Genomic DNA, 14,667 nt, shown 5'->3' on the forward strand with positions numbered 1-14,667 from the left:
GCGCTTTCTTGATTTTTGTTCCCCTTTCCAGCTCAGAAACCAGAGAAGGATAAATATGTTCCCCCCCCCAAAAAAAAAACAATACCTTAGGATGCTTACATCTAGTTATCCGGTCTCTAACCTCTCTATGACAAGAGTCCACAACCACAGCAGACCCAAAGTCTTTCTTCTCCTGCCAGGATTGTCCACAGTCTACCCTGCCTGTCTGCAAACGCATGTGTGAGGTTCAGTCTTCATTTTCACCTTGACTAGATGTTAGACTCACCCAGAAACACAGCTTTGGGTAGATCTGTGTGTGTGTCATGAGAGAAGTTTAAACTCAGGGTAGCTTAAACCCAGGGCAGCGACCAGATGAGTGAAAGGGGAGCTGAGCAAGAAAGCCCAGTGGGCACTGTCATTCATCTCTCTGCTTCCAGCTAAAGGTGCAAGACACCCAGCCACACTGTCTTCCCATCATGATGAAATGAATCCCTTCAAACCACAAGACCAAATAAACTTTCTTCCTTTGGTGGCTTCAATGAGAATGGCTTCCATAGGCTGCGATTGGACTCTGGCTGGAGGTGTGTCATAAGGGTGGGCTCTGAGGAGTCAAAAGCTTCCTCTCATCCCTAGCTAGCTCTTCCTACTTGCAGATCAAGATGTAATCTCCCAGCTGTTCCTGCCACCATGTGCTCGAAACCTCTGAAACCATAAACCTAACTAAATGCTTTATTTTATACCTTGCCTTGGTCCTGGTGTTTTATCACAGCAATAGAAAAATAACTAAGGTGCTTCCTTAGGCTGTTCTAGACAGACATTTTGGTATGGAAAATAGAAATTTTAATTAATTATGCAGACAGTTGCTACTGAGGAGTGAGGCCATTGCTGTTACTACCCGATCTTATGGTTGATAAGCCTTTGGATCTGCTTCACAGAATGGAATTGCAGGCTAGAGGAGCCCTGGAATGCTGTAAGCAGAGTTTAATGGGGCATCCTAAAGGGCCATTCTAGAGAGGGGTGGAAGGCCACAATGCCAGGAGAAACAACAGTGGAGGACATGCTCTAGAGCAGCAGGGGGTCGCATATCAGGTATCCTGCATATGAGATATTTACATTACAATTCAAAACAGTGGCAAATTACAGTTGTAAACTGGCAACAAAAGAATTTTATGGTTGGGGGGTCACCAGGACATGAGGAACTGTGTTAAAGGGTTGCAGCATTAGGAAGGCCGAGAACCACTGCTCTAGAGGTTTCTATTCACAACATGACTATATTCTGTAAAGAATTGGACTCTATTCAGTCCATGTCCTGAGATCTTGAGTGAGGCTGTATTTAAAGGCAAGGGACTAGCTTGTTTGCAAGAGGAGGAGAAAGGCACAAAAATGTGCATTTTGGTGAGAAAAAATGAGATTTTAAAACTGCAATTCTAGTAAACTTTCAAAGTAGACTTTAAAAGTGGTGGTTTAGTCTCCTTCTTGGTAGCTTGGCACAAGTATTCTGTATAGCCTCATTTCTTCCTTTAGTCACACCTCAGCTACATTATATTAAGGACTTTGCTTTACTTCCTCTCATGGATCCTTTCAACATCCTCCTAAGTAGATTTTAATATGTCTCAAGAGTTGACTGAGGAGCCAAAAGAGAAAAAGCAGTCATCAGATTTAGACTTAGAGTCATCAGATTTGGGGACTGTGTGGGCTGTGTCTGCTTAAGGCACGCAAACTGTCTTTACTTTTGGGTTTATCTTCGGAAACAATTCATTGTAGGAGGAGGCTCTGGAATCAAGCTAGACCCTTCTGCATTAATGTGAGTGGTCAAAAGGGAGAGGGAGCAAAGGCCTTTGTGGTGATGGAATAGTCTGGGATTAAACGTCAGGATATGACATCTGAAGAAGAAGAAGAGAGGAGAAAAGAGAAAGCTGATGATATCAATGGTGGGAGGAGCAGCAGAGGTCAATTGTGGGGAGGGTGCAGCATGAGATAGACCCATGTTTACACCGAAGGCATGGGCCCAAGCCAGTTCTTCAGCTGCGTTATCTGGGTTTTGACATTACATCTCATGAGTTTCTTGTGTATTCTGGATATTAGCCTCTTGTCAGATAAGCAATTTGCAAATACGTTTGTGTGTGTTCTGTTGTTGTCATCTGTGGTCTACCGGCTGCCTGTATTCTGTCAGTTGTCATCTGTGCTCTCTTGATTGCTTCATTTGTGAAGAAGAAAATTCTTAGTTTAATGGAATTTTGTCTGTTAATTTTTTGGTTTTGTTTTCTGTGTTCACGGTTCTATATATATATAAAAAATCACTGCCAAGGTCAAGGTCCCCAAATTTTTCTCCTATGTTTTTTTCTAGCGGTTTTCAAGTTTTGGGTCTTACATTTCAGACTATAATCCATTTTGAGTTGCTGTTTGTATTTGGTGAGATGTAGATTCTTTCTCTTGTGTGATATCCAGCTTCCCCAGCAGTATATTGAAAGGATTATTCTTTCCCCATATTTCTAGCAACTTGTAAAAATTCAATTGGCTGTAAACTCATGGGGTCGTTTCTGGGCTTTGCTCCACATCATTGGTCTGCATGTCTGTCTTTATGCCGATGTCATGCATGGCTGAATCTTACTGTGTTCTGAGATATAATGACTCGAGTTGTTCTTTCTGCTCAAGACTGCTTTGTCTATCTGGGCTCTCACCACAGTGAGAAAAGCTATTCTCAAAAGGAAAAGAGCAAGTGATAAGATGTGTGGCAAGAGGAAACTTTGTGCAATGTTGGTGGGAACATCAATTAATGTAGCCATTGTGGAAGTTTCTAGAAACAGAACATAATTTCTATATGATCAAGCAATCTCACAGCAGTTAATATACCTGAGGTGAACGAAATGTTAAAAAGGTGCCCACAACCCAAATTGATTGCTATTTACAAGAGCTAGGACATAGACTCAAACCAGCAGATGGCCAAGACACAAGTGGAATACTATTTAGCCATAAAAATCTATGCAGTCCTGACATCTGTGACAGCATGATGGAGCTGAAGGGCACTTATGAAATGAAGTGAGTTCTCACAGACATAAACAGGCACACGCCATCTACTCATGTAGATTTAAAGCAGCTACTCTCATAGACATTGATAGCATGAGCATTACCAGACTGGATGGAAGGAGAAGGAATGAGAGAGAGACATGAAACTGTTGACAGGACTGTGGCCCAGCACAGTGAATACAATCAATGGTAAATACATCCATATTTCATACAGCTCAAAGTGTTGAGGAAAGACTAGTCAATGCACTTGTCAGTAAGACGTGATGGAAGTGACAAGTAATGCTCATCACCCTGCTGTGCTCACTCTACCTTGTCTGTATGGGACTCAGTCCCTCACACTGTACCTCCTGAGTATATATAAAAATGTCATTTGTGAACACTTAAATAAGAAATAAAAATGGACTGCATAGAAGACACATGGAAGTATCTGGAAATGTCTAGGATGATGCAAACAGCAGGTGGATTCTCCCCTCAAAGAGCTTAGAAACATGGGCCTTTGTGTTGGTATCTATGTCTCACTTTGTTGCTCAGGCTGGCCCCAAACTCAATATGTAGCTCAGGATGGCCTCAAAATGACAGCAGCCCTTTGACCTTAGCCTCCTGAATCCTGGACTGACAGGCTTGAGCTACTATGTCTGTTTTCAGGTGCTGGTTCTTTAAAAGAGAGCCAGACAGCATCAGGCCAGCAGCTGTGTGGGCATTCTGGCATTTCCTAAACAAGGCAACTTTGAAAGTGCAGAAAGCACATAAATAATTACAATGGGGCTGTACTGGGGGGTACAGATATGTCACTGATCTTGAAGCTTGGGAGAGAGGTAAGGTAGTTCATCGTTATAAATAAGGAGGCCATCATGTGAGGAAGGGGACAGGGAGAGCGTGTTTCTTTAGGAGATATGCATCACCTGCAGGAGAGTTTTCAAGGGTGGTGAGCAATCTCAGGCCTTACCTTTGTGTAAATCTCTTAAACTCATTCTGAAATAATTTACATACTCGCTTGCCTGAGCTGACAAGCTACTACATGTGACCAGAGCTTTCACAGGTGGCTCTCATCAGCTACTGCAGCTCGTGAGACACAGATGTAGGCAAAGGGGCTGTGGAGGTGACCCAGAAGCTGCCAAACAGATCCCTGTGAGCTCACAGTGCTCAGCGTGGCTCCCTTGGGACAATACAAGTGCTGTCCTTTGCAGTCCTATGGATCACAGCTTCACAGCTCCCTTACTCAAAACCAATTACTGAATCATGGACATGCCTTTTCCCAGGCACTTTCCCTGCCTTCCAGTTATTTACCATTGCCCTTGGTGTTTGCTGAATAAGCAGTAGTCATTGCCTATTTCTGAGGCTCATATTCTATCCGGTCTTCTCTTCACTTGCAAGAAGCTTTAATCAAAGTGAAAGTGTTATAAACCACCTTGTTCCAAAGAAGGAGTGCAGGAATGCATGAGTGAGGACCTGTCCTAAGCCTCTGACCGGATGGTGAAACATTCCATAATATCTCAGCATCTCCATTGACATGAAAACCTAAAATATCAACTTTTTTTTGTGAAAGGAAGATGATATGTTAAAATGCATTACATCCTCTGTGATGATTTCACATTTTGTCAACCACTGAATAGACAGGGAAGAGAGTGGACAGGGAGATGAGCAGACAGACAGGGAGGTGAGCAGACAGACAGGGAGGTGGGCACACAGATAGGGAGATGAGCAGGCAAGGAGTGTATGAAGGAAGGTGCTGGCCTCTTCTTCAAGGGGAAACTTCATAGCTGAAAAGAAAAATGCTCACAGACTTTCCTGTCCTCACAGTGACCCATGTAAGCTTTGAGGAAACTGATAATGTTTATTCTCCTATACAGAACATGTGCCATGGAAGCCAGGCTCCAGGCATTCCCCTGTCCCCAAGCAGACACAGGGGGAGCTGATGAGATGGCAGTGACGTGAGGAGAGCCATTCTGCCTTTCCTCTCTGACACCAGTGCTAGATGTTTCTCTAGGCCTCAACAGGACAAGCCAGGTAAGCAATGACATGGCCTATTTTCTAGACTTTCAAAGAAATAAAACTTTTACGAGGTACTCTGCTTTCTGAACGTTGGAATTTTCCATGAACCTTTCTTGCTGGCTTGTGCTGACCCCTAGAAGTTTCTGCAGCTCCAAGCCCTTAACTCCAGACATCCATGTCCAGTTCTGTTCACAAATGGAAACTCCACAGGACATTGCGGGACTCTTAAAACATGAACAAGCAGACTACCTGACTCGAGTTGCTCAAACCCTCTCTCATTCCATTTTGCTGTGCATCTTTATGTTGTACAACTGTTTCCTGTGACCAGGAGTAAAAATCTGTCTGATCAGTAGGTACTACTGGTACCATCTCCAGTTCGTATCCTAAATTCTGACCTCTCATTAGATCCAGCGATAAAGCCCGACCAAGGGACCATCGTTCCCTGCCTGCAATTACCAGGTGCTTTGGTCAGTGTGTGACTGGAGTGCGTCTCCTGAAGGTTGAGAAGTGTGGTTCCTTGTATGCTAAAGCAGAGAGGTGGGACCCTTAAGGTCTAGCCTTGTGGGAGACAATTTGGCATAGGTGTCACTATCCTTGGAAGAGACTTAGTTCTTCAAGGAGTCTGCTTAGGTCTTGTGGAGCTGAGTCTTGAAGAGAAGCCTAGCCCCTGGGTTTCCCTAGCTTCCTTATCTTCTGCATACCTCCTTCTGATGCTGTCAGCAGAGATAGCCAAGTAAGGCTGTCTGCTCTTCGGCTTTCAGCCTCCAAAAGTGAGCTAAATATCCCTCTGTTCCTCATAAACTATCCAGCTTTGGGCATACTGTTATAGCAACAATAACCTCCCCAATATCCATCCTTTCATTCTTACATATTAACAGAGTTTTCATGGTATTCGGAATGATGGTTCCTTAGCTTTGATCCCATTGACACTGTGAGTTCAGGCCTCAGTGTCATCACTGTTCAAAGGTCTCGCCTAACTGTGCCATTGTAAGGGCAGGTGTATTAACACCAGAGCCTGGCTTGAAATGAAGTCTGGCCATTCCTGGGTCACTGAGCAAGTCCACCATTTATGTCTCATAGTCTGCCTTGATTCTTGTTTCCTTTGCAGCACCAGGGTTTAAACCCAGAGCTTTACAACTGCAGGGCAAGTGCTCTACCACTGAGCCACAGTCCCAGGCCCAACCTAATGAACTGAGCATAAAGGGGTCAGCCACTCCGTGTCCTGCTGTGCGGTGATGGTGACTCTCTATGCTCATGGCTAACTGTGGATTAGAGCTCACTAGCACTGTCAGAGAGAATCCACAGATTACTAGTCTGGAGAAAAGATCCAGATTAGAAAGCAGAGGATGGTTTCTACCGAATGTTTACGGCTTCACACAGGCATGTAAGTGAGGAGCAGGTGAGCTGAGCAATGCTAGAACCAGCACCAACTACATATGGAATTTCTGGACTGTAGCAGGACATATGCTGCCTCACCAGAGGCCACATTTCTAAGCCTTTATTACAACTAACTGAGATTGAGTTCTGGCCAGTGTTAGTGAACATAAGCGAGGCCTGACATCTCTAGGTCAGACTCTTACAAGGAAAGTCTTTCCTGCCCTTCCTTCCCCCTTCATTAAGAGTACTACTGTGATGGGAGATAGTCATGGTAACTGGAGCTGAGGCAACCACTTTGGGTCTAGGGATGAAACCACTCGTTCTGACACAGAGGTGGGCTTTTATGTTACTTAAGGCTTTGTATCTGGTGTGTTTGTGTTTCAGAAGCTTTGGCTATACTGCACTATATTATGTTTTCTTGTTGAGAATAGAGCTGTAGCCGGGATGTAGGGCTCAGAAGCAGCCATCATTGTTCACACTCCCCCCCTTCCTTTATCTGATGTCAGAGTCACAGTCTGAGCAGAATTACCAAAAGTGCGACATCTAGAGTTGTGGCTAGTGTCAAAAGCAGTCACAGTCAAGACTGGGCTCTGAAGTACCTCTGCTCTCCCCAGTCTGAGTCCATCCAGTGGCCTGATGGCCAATGAACTCTTCATGTGCTGATGCTAGCGAAGAGGAGGGACAAATGATGGTGAAACGGAATGTGGTCCGTTTTCTACCCCAGAGAATGTTTTTCTAAATTGCATCCCTTATCTAAAACACCCAGTTCTTGTGCTGTGGAAATAGATGTATTGTGGGCTACGTTTAAATGTTGAGAAAATATGGCCACTCTTAAGAACATGAGCAGAGAAATACTCAGTAGAGCAAAAAAGAGCCAGCTGGCCAGGAAGTGTTGTGCTGAGGATGTGTAAGGGCTGAGGAAGACAGCTGAGTCTTGGGCCTGTGATGCCAACAGCAGCACTGAAAGTTGGGAAATGTTAAAAATAAAAAAAAAAAAAATAAAAAAAGAAAAAGAAAGTTGGGAAGTACCGTCTTCCAGGTTAGAGACAGAGTCTCAGCATCAGAAAGACTCACTTGAGTGGATACTTCATAAATTACTTGAAATTTCCCTCCGTCCATTGAGCCCAAGCAGTCAGCATATCCTTCTTGTAACATTCATTTCAAACTCCTGCTTCGTTGAGTGTAAAAATCAGCTAATTAAACACAACTTACCTTGCTACAGTATGGGCTGGGTTCTCCATGCCAACAATGGTCTACATTTGGCTTGCACTTCTTGATATTTAATCTGTGAGGAGGAAAATTATTTAGATTTATAAAATGTTTGCACATATTAATACAAGATATGATATATATATATATATTTTATTTTGGCAAGCCATTTAGTATGGGTTTTCTTGCTTCTACAAGCACAGAAAGGGGGCGTCATTGCCTTGAGGTTCCCACACAAATAGGAATGCTATCTCTCAGCGTTTGTTTGAGCCACGTGGTACTGGCTGAAACCAGCGTCCACTCATCGATGACTCAGCAGCAGCTAGGTGTCCGTTGCCTTGTGGAGGGCTCAGTTTGTATTTCCTGCTTCGAGGGTGCTGTCTAGAAGCCCTCAAAGTTTCCATCTTAGTGGAGTCCCAACGCCTTGCCTTTGAGTGTATTCTTTCATTGGCTTTTCTTGACCTTTTAATGGCGTGAATACAGCATGAGATTTAGGACAAAAAGTCTAAGAATAGGAGCTGGAGAGCTGGTCCAGCAGTTGGAGCGCATAGTGCCTAGCATGCACAGAGGACCCCAGCGCTGGTCAGGTGCCTCAAAAACACCCACAACTCTAGCTCCAGGGCATTCAGATGCCCACTTCTGCCCCCTCCCCCCAAGGGAGGTTCTTCCGTCAGTGGACTAACCTGTAAGAATAAATGAACAAAGGGTTAAAGTGAATTTAACGCGCCTAAGAAATGTATGAACCAGTTAAGTACCCTAGAAAGAGGAGAAGGGGAGGAAGAGGAAGAAGAATGAGGAGGAAAAAGAGGAAGAGGGGATAAGTGGAGAAAGAAGAAGAGAGAGTGGAAGAGGGGGAGGCGAAGAGGACTGGGAGAAGAAGGAAGAAGGAGAAGGAAGGGAGGAAGGAAGGAGAGAGGAGGAATCTCCAGTCACATCATTTTCACACCACAGGAATTGCAGCAGTGGAGCAGACACGGGAGATGATAACTAGATCGGAAAGTTCAGACAAATAATAGAGGGAAACTGAGGCACAGGCCCTGGGTCTCCTGGAAGCTTGGCTCTTGAGTTTGCCCAGCAAGTGTGGTCCCTGCCATCCCCGCGCTAGCTGCTGCCAAAGGCAGGGACAGGTCCAGGGTTCACGGAGTCTGCTGGTTACCTGCCTTTCTCTCTGGAGACGTCTGCTGGCATGGGCCGCCGGTCCCGCCGGCTGCCTACCCCATCGCTGAGGGCCTCTGGTTCCCACTGGGTTGCCATGGAGACGCGGCCGGACTCCATAGGTCTGCTTCCCTCCAGCGGGAACTCCCCAGCCCTGGCGCGGTTAGTCCCTAGACACACGCCTCCCGAGGTCCGCCCATCCTGGCTAGCTGAGGCCCGCTGCTCTCAGAGGCGCCAGAGAAGCGCGGGAGGACACCGCCCAACCAGAGAGCCCGCGAGCCACCAGGAACTCAGCGGAGACCGGGATTCCTAAGCCTGGACCTCGGCCCTCTTCCCAGGCACGGGGAAGGAAGAACTCTAGGCAAAGACCTTTTCAATTCACCTTAGTGACTTCCAGCTGGGAATCCGTGCGGCTCACTCCGTGGTCACTGTATTCGCACCATTTGAACCTCTCCCTTCCACTCAGCTCTTGGAAAACTGCCAGTTGGATGGATCAGACTGTACTGGGGAGTAAGGAAGTAGCTTCTAATGGTGGGAACCAACCCGAGTCCTCGGGAGCTGATTCCAAATTCTTTCCTTTTCAGCCACATTCCAATAGTAATTGATGACAGAGTCTCAGTCCAACCCTGCGGATTTCACCAAGGAAATGACATATATATCACATACATACATACATACATACACACATACATGTGACATAGAACACACACGTTATAAAAATCGCACATACATTGATACATGTACCTACATAGGTGTGATAGCACTTATTTTTGGTTTTGCTTTTTGAGACGGGTTTTTCTGTGTAGCCTTGGCTGTCCTGAACTCTCTTCTGTAGATCAGGCTGGCCTTAAACTCACAGTGATCTGCCTGCCTCTGCCTCCCTCAGTGCTGAGATTAGAGGCGCGGGCTACCACGCATGCCTGTAAGTAAACTTTCTAAGCACGTGAATTGCGGAATGTTGCGGAATTGATTTTAGGAGCGTAATTGTTTCTCAACACGTCCAGTTGATTGATTGCTAGTTCTTAAAATCTCTCATTTGCATTCTTCGTTCGTCATTCGTGCCACTTTGCTACTTTAACATGGCTGTCAACGTTAATCCGACCCACAGTCCTCCATCCAGGCCTGCCTGGTACTCAGATGAGCACTGTGGAGTGATTCAGCATGCTAGCTCTGATTAGTGCTGCACAGTTCTGACAGGGGCTAGGTGAAGCGTGGTTATTTTATCTTTTCCTGAAACTTCATTATTCTGAGACTATTAGCCATAGCCTCTGTTCTTGCCCAAGCTGAAATATACAATGTATTTTTCCTGACAAGAAATGCCATCATCATTATCACATTATTTATTTACTTTTGTTTTTTTTTTTTGAGACAGGACTTCTTTGTGTCGTCCTGGTCATCTTGGAACTCGCTCTGTAGACCAGGCTGGCCTTAAACTCTGAACTCCGCCTGCCTCTGCCTCCTGAGTGCTGAGATTAAAGGTGTGTGCCGTCATGTCCTGCTATTTCCTTGTTCTGATTGTTGGTATTCGGGGTAGGTGTTGGTGGTGTGACTCCTGGATGGTTCACCGTAGATGCCAGAGGACAAAGTGTGGGACTCGGTGCTCGCCTACCTTTTGGTTCCTGGGTATCAAGCTCATACACTCAGGCTTGGCAACAGGTGTCTTCACCAGCTGAGCCATCAGATGAAAGGGAAGTAGAAAGAAAACGTAATGGCAATTCAAGATGTCTAAGATTGTGCCTACTTCTGGCTCTTCACTGATGCTCAAGCCTCAGGGATGCCAGGGAGACCCAGGCACGGGTGATGTTAAGAGGTTCTTTCAGAACATCAGCAAACCCAGATCGAGAATAAAGCATTCATTGGAGGATACTTCTAGTTCAAGACCAAGAAAAATGTGACTTCCAAGTCAGCACTTCTCAAAATCTCCCTAGCAATTAGGGTTAGGTTTCGAATGCTCAGGAATCTGTATGTGGAGGAGTCTAGGTCTTGGAGAGGTGATGGTTGATTTCCTATTTTCAGAAGGATGGATGTGGGAGGGGCTTTTAAAGCCAGAGAGGACATCTGCTATAATGGGCTTCAGGAAGTCGTATATATGTAGATTAGAGATGCCCCTCATTCAGTTCCACACCAGGGACAAAGACTTTCTTTTCAGAGCAGTTGGTAAGGCCCAAATGAAATGATAACTCAACTTCACTTAGTATGAAGCACCCGAAAAGGCTTGAATTTGCCTTGAAATGTACTGGTTACTAGATTGTGGTTTTTTTGTTTGTTTTTGGGTGACATTGTTTAAAAAGATATACAATTAGGAAGGCTCCAAGTTTAAAGAACAGTGTGTTTGTGTGTGTGTGTGTGTGGGGGCATGTGGTTCTAATGGGAGCTGCTGAGAGGGAGAACGAGAGCTTAGTCCTGGAAAAGTATCACGTGATAAAATGAGTCCCACTCCATACTGGTAATTGATGCCTTGCCGTGGGAGGGAGAGTCAATCAGTTTCCTTCAGGGATGCAGGACACGAGAAGTAGAGAGTCCTATATCTGTGTATATACAGACAGCAGTTAAGTGAAGTCTGTGAGTTCTAAAACACAGAGCATTTGAGATGTGAAAGTGGTGATGGGGCTAGGGAAAGAAATGGAAGGTATCAAAGATCAGTTTGGAATAGCACAAGGTGGATAAGGACACTGTAACATTCAGCCTTCCAGTCATGTCCCACAAGCTATCTGCCCTCCTCATTTGGGGTACTGTGCTGTCACTGGGCCATGTTCCCACCCTGGACAGTTTCTAAAAGTGGGGCCAATTTGTGAGGCTCACCCTGGATCAAGCTCAAAGGGGAACAGGGCTGCACTCCTGAACTTTACATCCTCTTGCTTCAGCTTAATAGCACCATGACCACAGTGCTGCCTGTGGTGTCTCTAAGTGTCTCTTAGTTTTCGGTTTGGATGAATTTGCCTGTCTTGACAATTTTGAAGCATGATAGCTGTGTAGTTTGCAGAATTCCCCTTTGCAGAGTTTGTTTTCCTGATTCCAGTGGAGGAAAGGTCGTAGAAGTCATCTGTCCCATGAATCGCCCTGTACAAACGTATATGTCACCACCACCTGGGTGGTCTGATCAAGGTAGTTTTTGTCATGCCTCTCCATTGTAATGTCACCCTCCCTCTTTGCATACCATCCTCTCAGATCACACGCACATGTCTACCTGATGCATGATACAGCATCTGTATAAGTACTTGAAATGATTTTTCATAGAAGCCGTATCTCTGTTCCATTTTTTTATGTGTCTCTGTTCCACTTTATCAATTTAGAATTGTGACCATTCCGTACTTTGACTTGTAATCTGGAGGTATCATGATTCTGCACTTTCACGTGGGTCCTGTGCCATTCTGACATGCCTTCACCATTATGCAAGTTTTGTTTTTGTTTTGGGCTTCGTTGCTCATTTTGGTGAATTTTAGTTCCCCCTCCAGTGTAAGCCATTCCAGGCTCATCTTGTCTATCATGTATCATCCCCAGTTTTGCAGCCAGCTGTTTCCCTGGGGACACGGTATCTTTGGTTAAGAATGTAATTAGAAACTGATATCTAGGCACTGAGTGCTAGCTGGATCTCATTGTTTCTGGACCCTCTTAGCTGACAGAGAATGGAAATATGTGTTTGGTATTGGCCTTTTCAGCAACTTTGTATACAGATTTCAATCTGCAGTCACCTGTGATTCTTTATGAGAGGTCTATTCATTTGTGTCTGCGAGAGAGTATGCGTATGTGTATATACGGGTGCACACAGTGCCTAAGTGTAGGCCAGAAGGAGAAAGCAGGCATCTTCCTCTGGTACTCTATTCCCCTAAGAAGAATCTCTCCCTGAGCATGGAGCTCATGTTTTCTTGGATAGGCTGGAAGCCATCAACCCTCAGCTATCTCTCTGTCAGTGCTGATGTCAGATGCACAGGGATGCGTGGCTTGTTCTTTTGGATGCTAGGGTCTGAACTTGTGTCCTGATGATTGTATGTCAAGTGCTCCTGTCTATTGAATCTTTATTAAGCTAAACAGTGGTATACAGATATTCCCAATCCTGTTATATACTGTCTTATTCAGTGATCTATTGCTGTAAAGAGACACCACAACCGTAGCACCTCTTATAAGGAACGCATCTAACTATGGCTTGCTTACAGAGTTTTAGTCCATTGTCAGCATTGTGTGATACATGGTGACATGCAGGGAGACATGGTGCCAGAGAAGGTTCTACATCTGGATACAAGGGCAACAGGATGACACACACACACACACACACACACACACACACACACACACAGAGAGAGAGAGAGAGAGAGAGAGAGAGACAGACAGACAGACAGACAGACAGAGACAGAGACAGAGAGAGACAGAGACGGGGCCTGGGCTTGAGCATTTGTAACCACAAAGCCCACCCTCAGGAAAATTCCTAGTCAAACCACCACGTACTCTGACTTCCTTTTGTTGTTTCGTTAATTCTTAATTCTACCAGTGTGTGTGTGTGTGTGTAACAAACCCTGACTATTGCTGTCTAATTAATTGTGCAACTGTAGTAGTATACATAACAACATAAATATAATACAATATAACAACGACAATAATAATGGAATTATTAACTTGCATCTGGGAAAACAACCTTATCAGTCAGAGCTCAGAGTTAATCTGGCCTTCAGCTTTTGTATTTGTTAGCTTTGGCAACCTGATGAAACCTAGAACCGCCTGAGAGTCTCAGTGAGGGCATGTCCACATTGTGCCTGTGTGCATGTCTGTGGAGGATTATCCTAAGAAAGGAGATTGGTGTGGGCATGGTGAAGTGGAAGTTTCTGGTTTGTTTGAAGATTCAGTTCTGTCATGTGATGTTTTGCTGTGAGCTCTCGTGCCAGGGGCAATGACTTTGGCCAGCTGAGAACATCTGTGGGTGGGCTTTGAGGAGAGGAGATATAGAGATATACCATGAACAGTGAGGCTTCACTTTTTGGATGACATCACTGCACTGATCTTCATGCTTCAACACTTGACTTTGCAGACAGAAACGTTCCAGAGAACTTCTTGGAGCAATCCAACTAAAAAAGTCTTGCAATTTTCCCTGATTTGTACAGATTCCTGTTGTTGCTTGGCGTTGGCCTTTGGACTGGACTGCTGGTACCCTGATGACTGAGTTTGGTAATCCCCTAAACACCCATCAACCCTAATCAGCAGGAAGGAGATAGAAGAGGTCTACAGCCCTCTTCCCTACTCATCTTCTACCTAAGGTCTGGGGTTGGAAGGGAGGTAAAGGTGATTAAGAACCCTGAATAAAGTAGGTTTGGTGAAAAAATCTAAGCCTACAGCATGACCTGCTGTGGGTTGCACCATTCCCTGGCAGGGTCTCCTGAACCATGTAAAAGCAGTGAAGCTGAGCTGCATGCAAATGAGCACACCTGCTTCCATTCTCCCTCTGCTCTTGGCTATGGATGTGATGTGATATCTCAAGCTGCCACCTTGACTTCCCTGTAGTGAGGAACTGTAACCTGGAATTGAGAGTTAAATTAGACACTTTCTCCCCTATGTCGCTTCTTGCCAGGGTATTTTCTCACAGCAACAGGAATGAAAGTAGGATAGTCTTTCAGAATCTTGTGATGAGACAAAGGTGCATAGATCAGCTCCCTTTCTCCCTATCTCCTTCAGCAGGGTGTTTCACACATGGCTTATATGATTGTATTGCTTTGCTCTGTGCATTCTATTCTGTTCTCCCAGCTTCCTAAATGCTTTAAAACTTGTACAGGCTAAGCTCCTTGTGCCTCATCGATTGCTGAGACAGTCTTTGGGGACCTTGATTCTGTGGAGAAACTTCTGCTGGAATCAGCATAGAGCAGAAGCTCCAGGCATAAGCTACTTCCAGGATTTGCCCCGTTGTTGGCATTTTTACATTTACCTAGGGTTTGTATTCTTTTC

At 45.0% G+C, this 14,667-nt stretch overlaps 1 protein-coding gene across 1 annotated transcript in view; it reads right to left on the minus strand.

Moving 5' to 3' along the window:
* Deup1 (deuterosome assembly protein 1) overlaps positions 1 to 8,887 on the minus strand; it is a 58,124-nt gene extending 49,237 nt beyond the window's left edge. Inside the window, exons 1-2 of the mRNA XM_060369707.1 lie at positions 8,741 to 8,887; positions 7,588 to 7,660 (exon numbers count right to left, since the gene is read on the minus strand). Coding sequence (XP_060225690.1) covers positions 7,588 to 7,616 — 29 coding nt within the window. The 5' untranslated portion in view covers positions 7,617 to 7,660; positions 8,741 to 8,887. The remainder of the gene's footprint in view (positions 1 to 7,587; positions 7,661 to 8,740) is intronic.
* Positions 8,888 to 14,667: the final 5,780 nt, after the last annotated feature.

This window comes from Meriones unguiculatus, chromosome 1, assembly GCF_030254825.1.
Source record: "Meriones unguiculatus strain TT.TT164.6M chromosome 1, Bangor_MerUng_6.1, whole genome shotgun sequence".
Taxonomy (NCBI): Eukaryota; Metazoa; Chordata; class Mammalia; order Rodentia; family Muridae; genus Meriones; species Meriones unguiculatus.